The sequence below is a fragment of the Morus notabilis genome, unplaced genomic scaffold (genome assembly GCF_000414095.1).
Source record: "Morus notabilis unplaced genomic scaffold, ASM41409v2 Scaffold176, whole genome shotgun sequence".
NCBI lineage: Eukaryota > Viridiplantae > Streptophyta > Magnoliopsida > Rosales > Moraceae > Morus > Morus notabilis.
The window spans coordinates 74,812-93,047 of record NW_010368054.1 but is presented as its reverse complement, the minus strand read 5'-3'; the positions used below and the strand labels follow the sequence as shown (position 1 = coordinate 93,047).

At 31.5% G+C, this 18,236-nt stretch overlaps 1 protein-coding gene across 1 annotated transcript; it reads right to left on the bottom strand.

The window, feature by feature from the left end:
• Window positions 1-115: 115 nt before the first annotated feature.
• LOC21402043 (tubulin alpha-3 chain) lies at window positions 116-3,278 on the bottom strand. The gene is made up of 5 exons (XM_010114335.2): window positions 2,995-3,278; window positions 2,037-2,251; window positions 1,733-1,932; window positions 1,031-1,539; window positions 116-638 (listed from the first exon to the last, which is right to left on the bottom strand). The coding sequence occupies exons 1-5, from the start codon at window positions 3,105-3,107 to the stop codon at window positions 326-328; spliced, it is 1,350 nt and encodes a 449-aa protein (XP_010112637.1). The 5' UTR covers window positions 3,108-3,278; the 3' UTR covers window positions 116-325.
• Window positions 3,279-18,236: the final 14,958 nt, after the last annotated feature.

The following is an 18,236-nucleotide window of genomic DNA, read 5'->3' as shown; positions in this document are numbered from 1 at the left end:
GCGGGGGAAAGCGAGTAGATTTTCCATTTGCAACAGTAAAAAAAGGAGAGTTTCCTACTTGAGGAAAAGAAACAAATAGTAATATTTCCTACAGAACTTTATGTTCAAGCCATGATTCTAAAGAATCACTTCATTGATATACCAAAAACAAAACGAGAATATTCAATTAAGGACATATTTTTGACAATTCCATGGAAAAACGGTGGATAAAATGGATTGTTCTGCACAAAACAAACAGTAGCAAAAGCGAAATAAAGGAAAAGGGTGAAGAGAAAATCTTCATATATTCTTCATATTCAAGATAAAGTGCCCTTGCACAACATCATTAGTAGTCTTCACCTTCCTCTTCGTCGTCTGCACCTTCAGCGCCAACTTCCTCGTAATCCTTCTCGAGGGCGGCAAGATCTTCACGAGCTTCTGAGAACTCACCTTCTTCCATGCCTTCACCGACATACCAGTGGACGAACGCCCTCTTGGAATACATGAGATCAAACTTGTGGTCGATGCGCGAGAAGACCTCAGCCACTGCTGTGTTGTTGCTGATCATGCAAACCGCTCGCTGCACCTTGGCAAGATCACCACCGGGTACGACCGTCGGAGGCTGGTAGTTTATGCCACACTTGAAGCCAGTTGGGCACCTGAGCATAATCCAACCACATAAATCTTGTCATCAAGAAATTACAAGTCAAAGAAGAAGAAAACCACCATCTAATAACACCATTTTCTGAGATGGATTAGCCCAACCGTTTTAGTAGTCAATCCTAAATTCAATTGTAGCAATAAAGAGGCATTTAACTAGTGCAGAAATATATCAAAGAGGCATGACTCTCAACTATCCAATATAATCATCGCCACTACAGCAAGTAAAAATTTACACAAGAAGGTATAATGTTAAAATAAATAAATAAATAAATAAAAATAAAGTTTCATCAGAAATGACATTTCATAAAGATGCACAGTTAAGATTTTGCAGCCAGTTTTACGTTTCCCTCTGTTTTGTTAACTTAACTAAAACACCATTTCCACTTACCAGTCAACAAACTGAACAGTCCTTTTCGTTTTGATAGTGCCAACAGCAGCATTGACATCCTTGGGAACAACATCTCCTCTGTACATCAAACAGCAGGCCATGTATTTCCCATGCCTGGGATCACATTTTGCCATCATGCTTGAAGGTTCAAACACGGCATTTGTGATCTCAGGGACTGATAGTTGTTCATGGTATGCTTTCTCAGCCGAGATGACGGGGGCATACGAGGAAAGCATGAAATGAATACGAGGATATGGCACGAGGTTCGTCTGGAACTCTGTGATGTCAACATTGATGGCTCCATCAAACCTCAGCGAGGTTGTTAAGGACGATATGATCTGGGATATCAAGCGGTTCAAGTTGGTGTATGTTGGCCTTTCAATGTCTAGGGACCTCCGGCAAATGTCGTAAATAGCTTCATTGTCCAACAGAACAGCCACATCTGTGTGTTCAAGAAGGGAATGTGTGGAGAGAACGCTGTTATAAGGCTCAACCACCGCAGTTGAAACCTGCAATCAATAGGATAATAGACTTTCATCCTTAAGTAACAAAACAGTAATGTAACAAAATTTATAGATGAAAATCAACTAAACTAGTTACAGTATAAAAAGTAATGCCGGCCCACCTCTTAACAACTTAAGTTAGGTGATAAACTAGGAATTTTTCAGACATGATGAGACTACCCATAGACAATGCAAGTACCTGGGGTGAAGGGTAGATGGTGAAGCCAAGCTTCGACTTCTTCCCGTAATCCACCGACAAGCGTTCTAGTAGCAAGGACCCCAAACCAGAGCCAGTGCCACCACCAACAGCACTGAACACCAAAAACCCTTGCAGTCCGGTGCAGTTATCAGCCAATTTCCTTACACGGTCCAGGCAGAGATCGACAATTTCCTTTCCAACTGCAAATTATAACCAGAAAGGGGGAAAAAATGGTTAAACCAATATAATATTGGAAAACATAAAAGTGCCTATAAACGCATTTTGGAAACAATATTTGTTATACCTGTGTAGTGCCCCCTCGCGAAATTGTTAGCAGCATCCTCCTTGCCAGAAATGAGCTGCTCGGGGTGGAAGAGTTGGCGGTATCCACCAGTTCTGACCTCGTCGATAACGGTAGGTTCCAAATCGACGAAAATGGCCCTAGGCACATGCTTGCCCGAGCCCGTCTCGCTGAAGAACGTGTTGAAAGCATCGTGTGAGACACCTACCGTAGTGTCACTGCATAGATGATAAAAACAAAATCATAAAATTCCATTAAGCACTAATAAAACATATTCTTATCAGTCGTTTTGTAAGATCCGAACCTATAAGCTTATGAAATTGGCAACAGAAGAGCAATATGATTTTTCTTTAAACCAAACACCACGGTTAACTACATGCTTTGTCCAACAAATATCTCCATCTCAATTTAGCAAAACAAACAGTACAATCCCACCCAAAAAAAGGGGAAAAAAAGAAGAAGAAAAGGGACCACCCAGTTCCTGAAAATTTTCTACTTTTTCTTGATCCTTGACGAGAATTCTTAAAGTTTTCTTCTAATCTCAACCAAAAGGCATAAAAGTCCCACAAACAACCTCTGAAAAGAAACGACTTAGATCCATGAACAATAAATTAATCAACATTCACCAAAATTCGGCAGACACACCCATTTTATCATTTCGTGAACACGTAGAGAAATGGAATGAAAATTTTCACCATTAATAAGGAAAACCGCAAATCTCCTCAAGTTTCAACCAGGGAAATCCCAAACAGCCAAAAAAGCAAGAATAAAGAAATTAAATAGTAGCTACTTCACGATCTTGGTTGGCCCATTAATCAAGATTCTCATCAATTAGTTGGATTGGAGCCATAAAAACATTTACAACAAGGAAAAAAAAAACAGAAACCCACCAAAGTTTCATCAAAATAAGACTAACCCAAGAATTAGATCTTAAAAAAAAGAAAGAAAAAGAAAACAGTACCTGGGCATCATCCCATCGGGCTGAATGCCATGCTCAAGGCAGTAAAGCTCCCAGCAAGAATTTCCCACCTGAATGCCAGCCTGCCCAATGTGAATGCTTATGATTTCTCTCATCTCTTTATTTTTCTACCTCTTCTTGGTCTGTTTGGTCAAAAGGAAAACCGAACAAGAAAATATCTCTCTATACGTCTCTGCCTTCCGATGGAAATGGAGAGATCCAAGTAGGGTTTGCGCGAGTCTAACTTTTGAGGGAAAAAATTGGGAAGAGAGAGAAAGAAATAAAGAGAGAGAGAGAGAGTGGGAATGAATAAATATTTGGAGTCCGACGAAGACACGAGACACGAGACAGCTCTCCTTTCCCAAATCGCCATTTGGCGCCAGCCTACACTTGGGTCCCAACCGCTCATTTTTCATTCTTTTCAAATTTTTTTGATAATTATTCTTTTCCCTTTTTGACCCTTTTCTATTTACTCTCTTGCCCTTCTTTGTTTTTCTTTATTTTTTATTTTTTATTTTTTTAGAAATCTACACAGGAGATTGACGTGGCAGGATTTGGAAAAATAAATTACTGGTAAGGTTTTGTTTCCAACCATTAGATATCATACATGTAACAAAAAATTATTTGCTTGTATGATATCTTACGGTAAAACAACACTTCTATCTATATATGTGGAGAAAAAGAAAACAGAGAATGTTTTAATAGGTTATAAAAACTATATCGTGGTATTAGAATGAGAAATATATTAGAATGACTATCCAATAAAGTGAAATTAACAAAATGACTTTTTTTATTTTTTATAAATAACGACCATCTAATCATTCTTTGTAAAAAGTGGTCATTTTACAAATAAAAATTTTTGAAAAGTTATTTTACTAATAAAACTTTTCTATTGAGTTATTTTTACAAAGAGCTCTATTAGAATGCAGTTTTTAACTGTTAGATTTTAATTTTTAAGTCTTATTAAATTTATATGCTTTTTTAATTCCATATGCCAATTGAAAATCCTAAGGTAAAACTTCTTAAAATGGGGGGATTCATCATAAAAGTTTATAAATAAAATACATCATATTTTGTATGTTCATATATTTCTCATCATAAGCATGTTGGGTGATTTTGATTAAAAATAACTTCATTTTAAAATAATGAAAAAGGCGTCTTTTCAAAAAAAAAATTTGTTTTAAGGGAACATTTTGACAATAATAATAAAGAAATTAAGAATTATATGAGTCGTGTGTAAAAAATATATTCCTAAACCATTTAAATTTTCATTAGATCTTACCATTTTGTGTACACTTTTTTAATCTCATTAATTCTAATTAAATCTAACCTTAAAAACACATGCGGCATTTGTGAGGTGTTGGCCTCTAAGAAGTAATTAGCTAGTTATTTTGAAGTTTTAACATTTTGATTTTTTTCTTTTTGTGACCTCACGTGTAAAGTATTTCTTTAAAGGTTTGTAAAAAAGAATCATGCTTCATACATATCTGCAATTGAATCACTGCCCTTTTTAATTTTTTTTTTTTGAAGTTTTAAAAAAGTTTCAAGGATATTTCAAATAGATATTTTTTTTGTCATTTTCTACCATAATATGAAAGTGAGGTTGAATAAAAAAATAAAGCATAAATATGCACTTTAATATTCGAATGTGAACTTACAAGATAACCAGATATTTTAACGTTGTTTTGGACCATTCTATGAAAGTGAGGTTTTTTTTTTTTTTTTTTTTTCTAAAAAAGGAAGAAAGCACAAATAAGAACTTTGATATTTCAGAGAACTTAATACCTCGTTCATTTTATTTATTCAAGTTTAGAATTTGAGTTTTATTATAGTAAAAAAACTCTTAAAAACAGTCACATCTAACTTTTTTGTTACAGTAAAAAGCTTTCATATAAAATCACATCTCAACTTAAATTAAAAATTTGAATAAGTGAACTTAATAGAGGCCTCATTCACTTCGCGGATTCAAGTTTTCAATTCGAGCTGAGATGTGACATTTTCTGAGTGCTTTTTATTGTAGTAAAAAAAGTTAGAGGTGATATTTTCTGAAAACTTTTTACTGTAGAAACTTAAAATTTAAAACTTAAATCAGTAAAATGAATGATGTCTAAATAAAACAACGTGATATTTCAAAGTCATTTTTGGAAAAGGAATTGGTTGCTTTTATATATTTAGAAAAAATTATCTGTGTTTTCTTGAAAGGCAGGGCTAATATAGTAAATTCATAAATTTGGTGGACGAAGCTGGCCATGTGCGGCAGGCCAAGTGTACTTTCAAGGTAGATTAGCTGTTACTGCTTGCTCAGCTCACAAATGCTTCGTTGGTTTTTGATGCTCTTTTTGTTTTTGTTTCCAGACCAATTATTTTTTGGGTACTAATTATTTCTTTGTCGTTTCTTACTTATTGTTAAGTACAAGCATGTTTCGTTCTTAGATTTTAAAAAAAAAAAAAATCAAGCGTAAAGTTAAGAATTTAAGTTGTGTAAAAAATTTAATAGGACGTTTGGTTAAAGGATTTAAATTATGTGATTTGAATTATTTTTAATTTACGTGAATTTTTTATGAGAAAAAATACTGTAGTGATCTTGAATCATGATTCGAATCAAGAAACGAATCATTTTACCAAACATTAATTTTTTATAAAAGAAAATATTATAACAATAAAATTTAAATTGTAATTTAAATTATAAAAAGAACAACTAAATTTTTATAAAACAAAACACTATAATAAAAAGATTTAAATTATAATTTGAATTCGTAAAATAAAAGAGCCAATTTTCTTTTTAATTCTTTTTTTCATATTATTATTGTAATTTGAATTCGTAAAATAAAAGAGCCAATTTTCTTTTTAATTCTTTTTTTCATATTATTATTTCTGAACTCTACTGTTATGGCAATTTCAATCTCAAATTAAAAAAGTTTGACAACTCACTATTAAATTTAACAATTTATAGTGAGAACACCCAATTGGTAACAAGCATAATTTTTGCGTCGTGACTATCACAGAGAGCATATGGGTGTTCATTTTCACCTATTTTTCAAGACATGAAATGTCATTTCTATTCTCTTATTTAATTAGTTAAAATTCAAATTTTTTAAAATGTTTTCTAAAGAATTTTTAAAAAGATCTTTTAAGATACTTATTTTTTTAATCATCTAAACTATACAAAAAGAAAAAACTATAAAAAAAAAAAAATCAGATATGAGGCTTGCGAAATAGAAAGCCTAACCATTAAAATATGAGGCTTGGAAGCGTGGAAATATGAATTAAATCTTAGAAAATAGTAGAAAATAAGCCAATATGAAAAGTTTAAGAAAGTATATAGGCCAATTTTTAGTTATAAAAATTAATAGGTCATAACTTATCAAGTTATGGTTCATAACCAGATAAGTTATAGACAAATTTGTCAAGTTATGGTTCATAGCCAGACAAGTTATGGATAAAAATCGTAAATAACTTGTCAAGTTATGGTTCATAACCAGACAAGTTATGAACGAAAACATTTATTTAGCCTATTTATTAACTTATATAAATTATTTGTCTATTAATTTTAATTCATCTCAAATCTTGGTCTATTTCTCTCTTTCTCCCTTAAATCTTTTCTAATATCAATTAAGGTATTCTGGTTTCTCCTCTTTAAAGAAATAAAAAGTATAGCCGTTAAAAGGTTGAAGGAAGAAAAACTAATATCTCTCAATAATAAGGGCCCTTAACTGATTTTAATTTTTAATTCGAGTTGAAATGCGACTTTATGTGAGAATTTTTTACTGTAGTAAAAAATTTAAATGTGATTGTTTCTGAGAGTTTTTTATTATTGATCTAAGGAAAAGAGAGTGGCGTCAAAGTCTAAAGGTTGAGAAGGCTTTTGTTGTGAGAAAGAACGAAGGACTCAATAGAGTTTAATAGCCAAATAAATTTATTTTTTGTATGAAAATAAAAATGAAAACGTTTTCAATCTCAGACTTAAATTATTTTTGAAAATATATTTAGTAGTTTTATCAAGAGATTGTTTTCAGTATAAAAAATCCATTAATGTCTCTCTCTTTTTGCTCGAGAAAGAAAAAAACAGAAACAAAAAATTAAAAGTGGTTTTTCATTTCTCTCTTATTTTACACTAAATTAAAAAATCATTTTCATTTCCATTTTTTGTCTTTAATTATGTCAAACGTCTTTTATCTCCCGTTTTTATTTTTTCTTTCTCAAAAAACGTGTAAAATACAAATAAAAATAACTCCAAACACAACAATTATTTCTTCAATCATTACCGGTTCCCCGACCATCACTGCAAATTAAGTCATATTTCATCCTTACTTGCTACCCTTTTTAAACATAACTTTAAGTACTCTAACACACTTCCTCATGCTCACTATTACACTCACGTATATACAAGCTTTACACTTTGATTTGGATTTTTGTATTTTACCGACTTTACAACCTTCATATCTCTACATAATGACTCGTTCGGTTCACTAATTCGAGTTTTTAATTCGAATTGAGATGTGATGTTGTGTTAGAGCTTTTTACTATAGTAAAAAAATTAGATGTGACTATTTCTGAGAGCTTTTTACTGTAGCAAAACTCAAATTCTAAACTCGAATCTGTAAAAAAAACGGGGCCTACTTTGCAATGGACTCAAAATAGTACAACCAACCTTACATTGGATTTTTACAACCTTACATTTACTTTAAACGGTCCAAAATTCCTCACCGAATGAGTCAGGCGAATAGTTCCAGTCAAAGACTGAGCCTATATATATATATATATATTGATGAAAAAAGGATTCACAATAATGTAGAAAACAAACTTACCGTTATAGTGACACATATCTTCCACCATTATAGGGACGCGAATAACGCTCGAAAACTGTCGATAACCGCTGTCCACTTTTTGTGCACGATTAAGAATACTCTGTGATGGACAGAGTACATATATATATATATGAGTGCATTCCCTTCCAGTTGGTTCCTAAACCTTTCAATCTCATTTAATAAAATACACCATCTATTTGAGATTGAGTGAGGATTAGAAGCACTAAATCCGAGTTAAATATCTGTCGAGTGTAAGAAATTGTCAATGGCCGGAGGTATGCTTTCAATTCGATATTTCGATTCTATTCCGCAATATTAATCTGAATGCTATTGAGTTTGTTAGAAGCATGTTTAGATCGTTTAAGATTTAGTTTACAAATAATGCTCCATATTACCCTTGGTGAATGGAGGTCATTATCAAAAACTTCTTTTATTAATCATTCACATAGTTAAAGTTTAGATCTTTAAATGTGGCACAATACCATATACAATTTTTACATGTCGTTTCTAAGTTCTAACTACACTAGTTCAAAAGTTGTGGTGGTGATCGCCAAACTAACATTTTTCCTAGCTGTATATATATATATATATGTTTATCATCGTTTTTCCCTTTTTAGTTAGTTAAGCTGTTAAATTGACTACGCTGCATTTAATTTTTCTATTAAAAAATTAAATATCTTGGCTTGCAAGATAAGAATAAGCCGAAATATGAGATCAGAGTGGACCTCAGTGTTGTTAGACCCAATATCTAGTTCTGAGACAATTCGAGTCATATAAATATAAATATATATATTTATATTGTCGCTCTTTTCTATTCTACAAAATTTATCAACGCAATTGGGTGAATGCCTGCTTACAGTTGGTTCACTCGTTTGAATTGATAATTTGAGTTAAAAAGTGAATTCATATAAGAAAAAATATTAAAAAAAAATTAAATTTAAATTTTTTTGAGAAAAAATACGGTTATATAAACTTGAGTTATGATTCAAACTATGAAACCAACGACATGCAAATAATACAAATCCAAGATGCAAATCCTAAATCTGGACCTCCATATCCAAGTGTTGTGTATTTCTATCCTGTTCCTGCCGGGTGTTGGACCAACAAAGGTGCAGTCGCTTCATCTTAAATGGTGATTTCAACCGTCAAACTCACATGCGCGCGCGCATAATATATATATATATATACATATATATATATATGTATATATATTTATACCTCCATATAGGCATAAGAGGTGGCCTTTGGACGTTGTTGTGTTAAAAATTGGAATGAAGCGATATAGTGATAATGCTACTAATAGAGTGGAATTGAAAAAGTTACTCTTATTTAGTCGGAATTTTTGTTCAGTAAAACTTTTTTGGAATTAAATGCCCTAACCCAAGTGTGTTTTTTTTTTTTGGAAAAATTCTTTAGACGAAAAAGAAACCACCTTATTCATTGTACAGATAAATTATTCAATACACCAGATATATCACGTCATATTATTTATAGTACATTCGTCTAATGAGATTATATCATTTAGACACTTTGTCTATATCAACTTTTCACTTTTATTTTTTTCTTTTCTAGTAAGTATTCAATATAAATACCTATTAAAAAAGAGAAAAATAAAAATAAAAAATTGATATAGACAAAATGTTTAAATGATAAAATTTTATTAGATAGATATACCACATAAATAATATGACGTGATATATTTAGTGTACTGAATAATTCCTCCATTGTACAAAGGTGATCCCAGACCTGGCTTGTTCGTAGAAGTTCCCTTTTTTTTGTCCAATTTTGTGCATCCTTCCCTATCTTTTCACTTTTTTTCTTCTTTCGGAAAAGAACAACCACATAAAAAGTTAAATTGAACAACAAAGAAAAAAAGATATATATATATATACATACATATATATATATATATATTATACAATACGAGAATAAACCCGTAACTTCGTTGTCATCTTGCCCTATTTAGAAGGGAAAACTGATTAGATGGCTAGAACATCTCCTAAATAGGCTACCATCTTGTCCAGAAGTGTCCACATTCTTTGGAGAATGGATATGAAGTGACGTAGAGATGGAGAAATGGAATAATAAATGGATCTAATTGTGGGGGATAAAGTTGAAAAATGAGAGGGGCATAATTCGGCCCCGTTCATTTAACCGATTTGTGTTTAAAATTTGAATTTTGATACAGTAAAAAGTTATTATAAACAATCACATTTAATTTTTTTGTTACAGTACAAAATTCTCACATAAAATCACATATTAATTCGAATTAAAAACTCAAATTAGTGAACTAAACACAAGTCTTTCGTCAATTATGATTTAGATCATCCCATAAATAAACGTGTCATTTTACTTTTAGTATATGTTGATTTATTAAGCGGAATTATTACTGAATAATATATATATATATATAGTCCAATATAATTGAAAGAATTAACATACCTATTAAACTTGAAACTGTTGTAACAAATACACTAGAACACAAAATTATTGTCCTGATACCATAAATGGAAACTTTTGCAGAAAGAAATAAAGAACCATAAAAAATAATAATATAGTGATATGGTTATTTAACGTGGCTAAAAACTTATTAATGAAAAAAATAATGGATGTTGAACAAGCTAGTAAAAGTAGAAGGATTTTAGTTAAACATTGAATTACAATTACAACTCCAACAAAGCTTAACCCATGACGTATCCTTTTAAGTAACTAAACATATATAGAACATGATACGAAATGAATATACTGTTTTCTATTAAAAAAATTTCATAGATGTATTTGCTGAAGAGCACCATTCCTAACAGACTATTCATAAATTTTGTATAATTTTTATGAAAAGTTAATAAAATGGCAACTACTAAAGACAAGATTGACAATACCTACCTATAAATTGTAAAAATTTTATGATGGAATTCATTGAGATATAAAATTGTAACTTTAATTAGTGTTGACTAATTCAATAAGAAGTTTCATAAAGCTGAAAGCTCATATAATTTTTGACACTAACAAAATATTATGTCCATTTGGTAATTTATTTAAAAAAAAAAAAAAAAACCTCAATTCGTAAGGAAGTAATTTCCATTTATTACATATAATTAAACAGGTATAGAAGTAATATGAATTGAAAAAATAAAAATAAAAAAATTATCAGTGGCAATTAACATAGATAGATCGGTCTACAATTTTGAAGGAAAAAAAAAATGTAATAAGCGTATGAAACGTAATAAATTTAGGACCACAAATGTCACAACTGATTGGATAATGTTTTGTGGTCCATAGAGTTCCTTAGATGGTATAAAATATTTAATTATATCTTCCTGCAATTATAGTGGACAGTAAATAATATTCTTACGTCCTTGTATAAATCATGATCATTAATTATCCAAGTTGTGCATGCTGGTTCTCATAATTAACATACTTCTTGCAATACGTATTAATATTCTCAATTGAATAATATGCATGTGGTTGCCAACTATTTTCAAGCTTTTATTTCGTCACTATTCAACTTGAGACTTAACTTTAAACCTATTGATAGTAGGTATTGTCGTCGTGGTCCTTATAATTATTAAGAATTAGACGTTTTAATTATACATAAACAAGAGCAATTAAATCACAATAACAGAAATCAAGTAAAATCGATACACAGTACTTATAGTAAAACCAATACACACGGTGCGTCATTTTTCAGCCGATACAATTTTTTTACCATGAGAAAGAGGAAGTTACATGAAAAAATCCGCACACCTCACAACTCTCTGTGTATCTCCCCCCTCTCTTATAATGACAATTAGGGCAATTAAATTTTTATAAGTGTGAATTGTACAAAGTCGATCCGCGAAATCCTCTACATAGGACAATAAATCATGAGGCTAATTACTTAGGTTCCGTTCTTTTCACTGATTTGAGTTTTACTGCAGTAAAAGGCTCTCAGAAACAGTCACATCTAACTTTTTTACTACAATAAAAAGCTCTCACACAACATCACATTTCAACTCAAATTAAAAACTCGAATTAGCGAACCGAATGGACCCTTAGACTGCCAACGACCTTTTACAGATGTAATTTGGATTGGCCAAGTCGAGATTTAGATCCAATTTTGAATTAGCTTGGTTCTTCATTGAGTCGAGCTGTGAAAATTGTTAAGTTATGAAGTCTAATTATTACTCTAACTTTCACATAAAAATTTTTCTTGTATTTTTTTCTAATCATAGTGAATTACTACAATGTGAATTAATTTAAATATTGTGTATGTTCTTGATTGTTTTCTTTTATTGTCTAATTTTAGTTTCAATAAGGAATCAAGACGTCCAATTTTTAAAACAAGACGTTGAGACCTTTGCCGATGTTTTGGCCTCGTGATGATAAGCCTGTTCAGCTTCAAATTGAGCCTTACAGTGACAAGGCCAGTTTGAAACCTGAGGAGAGGAGAGAGAGAGAGAAGATGATGGGAGTGAGGAGAGAGAGAGAAGATGATGGGAGGGAGGAGAGAGAGATGGAGAATCTACCTTGTCAATTCACTAACAATTACGGAGACATATTTACTTAGAATTATAGTCTCATTCATTTCACCGATTCGAGTTTAGAATTTAAGTTTTGCTACAGTAAAAATCTCTCAGAAAAAATCACATCTAACTTTTTTACTACAGTAAAAAGTTCTCACACAAAATTATATCTCAACTCGAATTACAAATTCGAATCAGCGAAGTGAACGGTGTCGTTTTTTATGTGTGAATTATTTATTTAAAAAGATTATCGTTCACTTTGTTGATTCGAGTTTTTAATTTGAGTTGAGATGTGACATTTTCTGAGAATTTTTTATTATAACAAAAAAAGTTAGATGTGACATTTTTTGAGAATTTTTTACTGTAAAAATCTAAAACTAAAAACTCGAATCGGTGAAATGAATAAGACTGGGCCCCGTTTATTTCGCCGATTCGAGTTTAGAATTCGAGTTTTGCTACAGTAAAAAGCTCTCAGAAACAGTCACATCTAACTTTTTTGCTACAGTAAAAAGCTCTCACACAAAATCACATCTCAACTCGAATCAGCGAAGTGAACACGTAATTTCCAAAAAAAAAAAAAAAAAAAAAAAAAAAAAAAAAAAAAAAAAACCTTATTGAAAATTTTTGAGAAAATAAACAGAGAGAAGGAAAAGACTTTTCAGTTTTGATTAATGAAGGAAAATCTTATTGAAAGAAACGAATCAGACCCATCAAAGCTGAATGTTATTTTGATTTTCATCATGACTTGAGAGAGTAGTCGAACGGGACGAGTTCATGCGAATGCAAAGAGATCGCATGGTGGGGAGAATCATTTTAATATGGGCCATTCAAAAGCAATCTAACGGTTGATAATCTCCTACACCATAGAACTCCCCAATTTAATTTCTTAAAATTATGTCCATTTTATGTTGATTTATAATGAGAGAAAATAATGAGCCATTTAATTCGCTGATTTAAGTTTTTAATTCGAATTAAAATGTGACTTTATATGAGAGTTCTTTATTGTAGTAAAAAAATTAGATGTGACTATTTATGAGAACTTTTTACTGTAATAAAACTCGAATTCTAAACTCAAATTGGTGAAATGAATGGGACCTACAAAAAAAGTGGTATAATGTTTTTTAAGGATATAAATCTATGCCCAAGGGGAACTCCTCTAGAATTCACTTAATCATGCTGGCCATCAACAATAATAAGGCCGATCAATAGCTGGGCATTATATAATGTGAAATTTTTAAGATAACACTATTTTATTTTTACCATTAATTTTATATTTATTAATATAATCTATTAATGTTCTAGTAGGATGTTTTTAATATTTAACCAAAATATTTTTAAATGGTATAAATATCCTACCAATATATTTTTTAATGGTATAAATAATAGGATGACGAATGACTGGTTATTTTTATAAATTTTTCTTATATAACTGTAGGACGAAAAGCTTCATACTCTTGGCATTACCTTGGTAGCCAACTATAACTGGGCTTCCGATAAAGACTGTAATTGGGCTTCCGATAAGACATGAATGAATTCTTTGAGAATATATAAAAGTTGATGGGACCAAAAACCAACTTTAAGAGCAAATTGCAGCCCTCCTAATTGAAATACCTTTTAAAGCCCAGTGATTCACATATGAAGAAAGATCTAAAGTTAGATAATCTTAACAAAATACTATTTAAAAGTCTATAAGTCAAAATTTTTATTTTTTATTTTTAACTTATAATTTTTTTAGTTAAATAATTACACTAATAAAAGAATATTATCAAAAATAAAAGTTAAAAATTTAGACTCATATACTTTTTAAAGGTAAATTTTGTAATTTTCTCTCTAAAGTTGCTAGTAATTAGGTGGTCCAAGAGTACCAAAGTCATTAGCCCACTTTCATCCAACATGAAGAAAGGCCGTAGTTCAATTAGAGAAAATAAGAAAGTTCCCCTTAACTCACCCTTGTGCCATTTTTTTATAGAATTTTTATGCTCTTAAATTAATTTATAAAGAAAAAAAAGTAAACATAAAAACATATACTTTTAAAAAAAAAAAAAGAGTGAGTAAATCTTTACGTTTCCTTACCACTGGTGGTCTGGTCGGCGTGTCAAGCCGGCCACTGTACCAACGGAGTTGTGCCGAACAACCTCCCAAATAATGATAGGTTCTCCGTTCGTGGCCAAGCAAATATGGACATTCCTAGCTCTTGTTCGGATCGTCTCTATATGTCATTCCACATCGTAATAGCTTAGTGGATGTTTAGTTCATAGATTTAGAATCATGATTCAAAACTATTCTCGATTTACATGTATTTTTTGTGTGAGAAAATATTGTAGCGAACTACGAACCATGATTCGAATCATGACACGAATACACTAACCAAACGCACACTATAAGCCTTATGTAGCCGAACACCAAAGAGAGTGTAAATTCTGTACACCGTGTAGACTCCAGCGAAATCTGGGATCATCTCCACCATTGAATAAACATGGTACACGAGCCATTGCTTGATGACACTTGTCTAATTGCCTGACACGTCCGTACAACCGTACACATGGACCCTAAGTGGGTGTACCCCATGATCATTAATTAAGGTAAGGACAAATTCTCCACCGAACTCCAGCTACTCCGTTTATTGCCCCCCGATCAGCACAATTGACTTGAGGTTGAAGTGCTTTTGGGAGGCATGACACCGGTGTCTTCTTACTCCGAATCCTTCTCTTATCTCCCCGTGCAGAATAGGTCCACCCAAACCCAAAGAGTGATCGGAGCATGATCAGAAAAAAGGAGGAGAATAAAGTCCGAATATCGCGTGCCTTCAGACGTGACGTTGTGTCAGGTTCATACATCCACACTTAATAAATAGTTATCCCTTCAAATTTTCCTATTTTCTTTTAACTTGGGATTGAGACGATCTCTACAACTTTTCATGAAGCCAGATGTAAAAATATTGTTAGTGACTATGCTTGCAGCCGCATATGTTTCCCATTTATGATGTTGTTTTATCAGTCATTGGGTCTTGAGGGCTGAAAGTATGCTTTAATAGTGCCGGCTAAAAAATACTTGTTTTCTTTTAGTGCGTTTACAAGCTCAGACAATATTGAAAATACATGAAATGGTATAATAGTGTTAGAAGTATTGTAAATAGCTTAGATTGAGTACAACTTATAAAACGAGAGGCCTCTTTGCACCATAGTAGTGATAAGACTGCTTTATATATATATATATATATCATATCATATTCCAACCTTCTTTACTCTTCTCATTTGATACTGCATCTTTAGTCTGCTTACATGTTGCGGAATCACTTTTTCTAGGATCCACCCAAATTTCCAAATTTTGATTCTTGGACTATCCATTGAGAATCTTCTTCGTGGTTGGAAAAGAGAAATATTGAAAAGTATTATTGGTGCTTTGGCACCTCTTTAACGTGACAAAATTATAAACGCACACACATTAGGGAAATGCTACTGTATTGGGACAAGAATTTTGACCCTGATAGTAAAATATGCAATCAGAATTGTGAAAATGACGCTAGAATATGCAAGGATGAGTACACGAAATAAACATCTAGATTTGTGAAATAAACATCTGGATCCGTGATATAAACATCTGGATCCGTTTAGTTCGTTAATTCGAGTTTTTAATTCGAATTGAGATGTGACTTTATGTGAGAGTTTTTTTATTGTAGTAAAAAAAGTTAAATATGACTGTTGTTAAAAACTTTTTATTATAGCAAAACTCGAATTCTAAATTTAAATCGGTGAAATAAACGAGGCCATTGAATTTTAAGCATCAGTGTCTTGTATATTAGATCCTAACAACACATTAACATGATTTCCGGTGGGATCCAAACTATCAGTAACGGGACAGCAAACATTATTAACTACTTTTTTTCTTTTTCTTTTTTTTTTTTTTTTGCTAAACACTATCAACTACTTATGTCCATGTTAATTGTATTTTTTTGAACAAATTAATTACATTAATAAGGTTTTTCGACCCTTTCAATTCTATCAGATGGGTTCCATTAAAAACATAATAATAATAATAATAATAATAATAATAATAATAATAATAATAATAATAATAATAAAACTATCAAATGGGTTGTGCCCGTTACTTGCATTTTTGTACAAAGGAAAGCTAAAAAAAAAATACTTGTGTTACTTGAAAAGCTTTTTCTTTGGCATATTATATGTCCCAAAATCCATTTTGATATTTTTGACGTTTGTACTACCAACATGGGAAATCCACACCCAAAGCATTCATTAAAAGACATTTATCAGCATGTTCAAGGTAATTAATTCAATATGCACAAGGTAATTAAATCAATATGTACAGGGTAATTAAGATATATATATATATATATATATATATATATGAGACGGTAGTTCCTTTTTCAACGAACAACAACCACAAAAGGCAACCACCTTTTGCATGGCACGTGACGGCTGGCTGACACCAACAACAACACACGTGAGAGATCAAAGTGGTCGTCATTGAGTCAATAGTCAAATTTAAAAACCATAGTGATTTTCAAAGCATGTAACGTCGTTTGTACATTTGTGTAACACTCAGTTTATTTTATGTAATACTCAATAGATGTATTCTAATATTAGTAACATTACGCTTAAATAAATTTAGTGTTATATAATTGTATGCGCGATGTTACACTACCGAACGATAAATGGCCTCATCACGGTGCCAGATTTAAGACTATATTTTGAAAAGGAATTAACATTTTGAGATTTATTGTAGTGCAATGTAATAGTTTGAATAAAAAGTTTAAATGTTACTAACCCAAGAATAGTTTGTAATTTCATTCAGAGAGTTTCTCCGGTAGGCTATCATACCGGTAGAATTAATTTTCTGACCGTTAGATCTGGTCAAAATCAAATATAATTGAAAAAAATATACAGAACATGTAGTTTATGATACAGATCATCTGACGGTTGAAGAATAAATAACTACTAGTGGTTTTATTTTTTTGATCCTACCGGAGAAATTCTCTTTCATTAATTGTTGCATAAAACGGGATATTGATTTAAGAAATTTGATGCCAAATTTTGTTAATGAAAATTTCAGCTCTTCTATGAGCTGCTATTGTTGAATTTGAGGATTTCATATTTGCATCACTTTGCACCCGTTAATCATTATATTAATAAGGACATTAGAAGAAGAGATTTCCACCTTCTACACCCTAATATTTTCCTTTTCGACCGGTGAGTCAAAGTTACAAATTATTGTTTCACTCGGAGACCTATGCCCGAAGCTGTTCACAAGAACATTAGAGTTGATTTTCTTAACAAGAACTCTTAAGATTCTAATTCCTAGATTTCTCATCTTTTTTAATGTAAAACAAACATTTTTAATTGTTGAATTTTTAACTGATGGACCAAAAGCAGTGAATAAAAGTTAATGGGAATTATAAGAAAGGGACAACTTTCTCAGAATTATTATAGGAAATGACCGGATGTTTTAAAAATGTCCCCAAAAAAAAAAAAAAAAAAATCAAGAAAAGAAAAGGTTCTTTTGGTTTAACCCAAACCTCACAAATTATTTTCCAACAGCTGGCTCAATTGAACTTGTTTGAACCACTTAACTTATTTACCACTTGGACCCAAAGTTCCCGGATTTACCCCTATTTTAATATTTTGTTGTCATCTTCATCCTCGTGGCTTGTGGACTTTTTCGTCTCCATGAGTAGCTTTGGCCTCGTCATGAAGGCAAAGAAGACAATTTTAGGTTTCGTTCATTTAACTAATTTGAGTTTAGAATTTGAGTTTTGCTACAGTAAAAAATGTTCAGAAATAATTACATCTAATTTTTTTGCTACATTAAAAAGTGTTCATATAAAGTCATATTTTAACTCGAATTAAAAACTTAAATTAATGAACTAAACGAGCTATTAGTGAATGCAGAGACAACCGTCACAAAGGAGATTGAG

Excerpts from the sequence above, each read along its gene's own strand:
- LOC21402043 (XM_010114335.2), bottom strand. The coding sequence starts at position 3,107 with ATGAGAGAAATCATAAGCATTCACATTGGGCAGGCTGGCATTCAGGTG. Across the intron at positions 1,540-1,732 it reads CCATCTACCCTTCACCCCAG|GTTTCAACTGCGGTGGTTGA; the intron begins GTACTTGCATTG and ends TATTGATTGCAG. Across the intron at positions 639-1,030 it reads ACTGTTCAGTTTGTTGACTG|GTGCCCAACTGGCTTCAAGT; the intron begins GTAAGTGGAAAT and ends GATTATGCTCAG.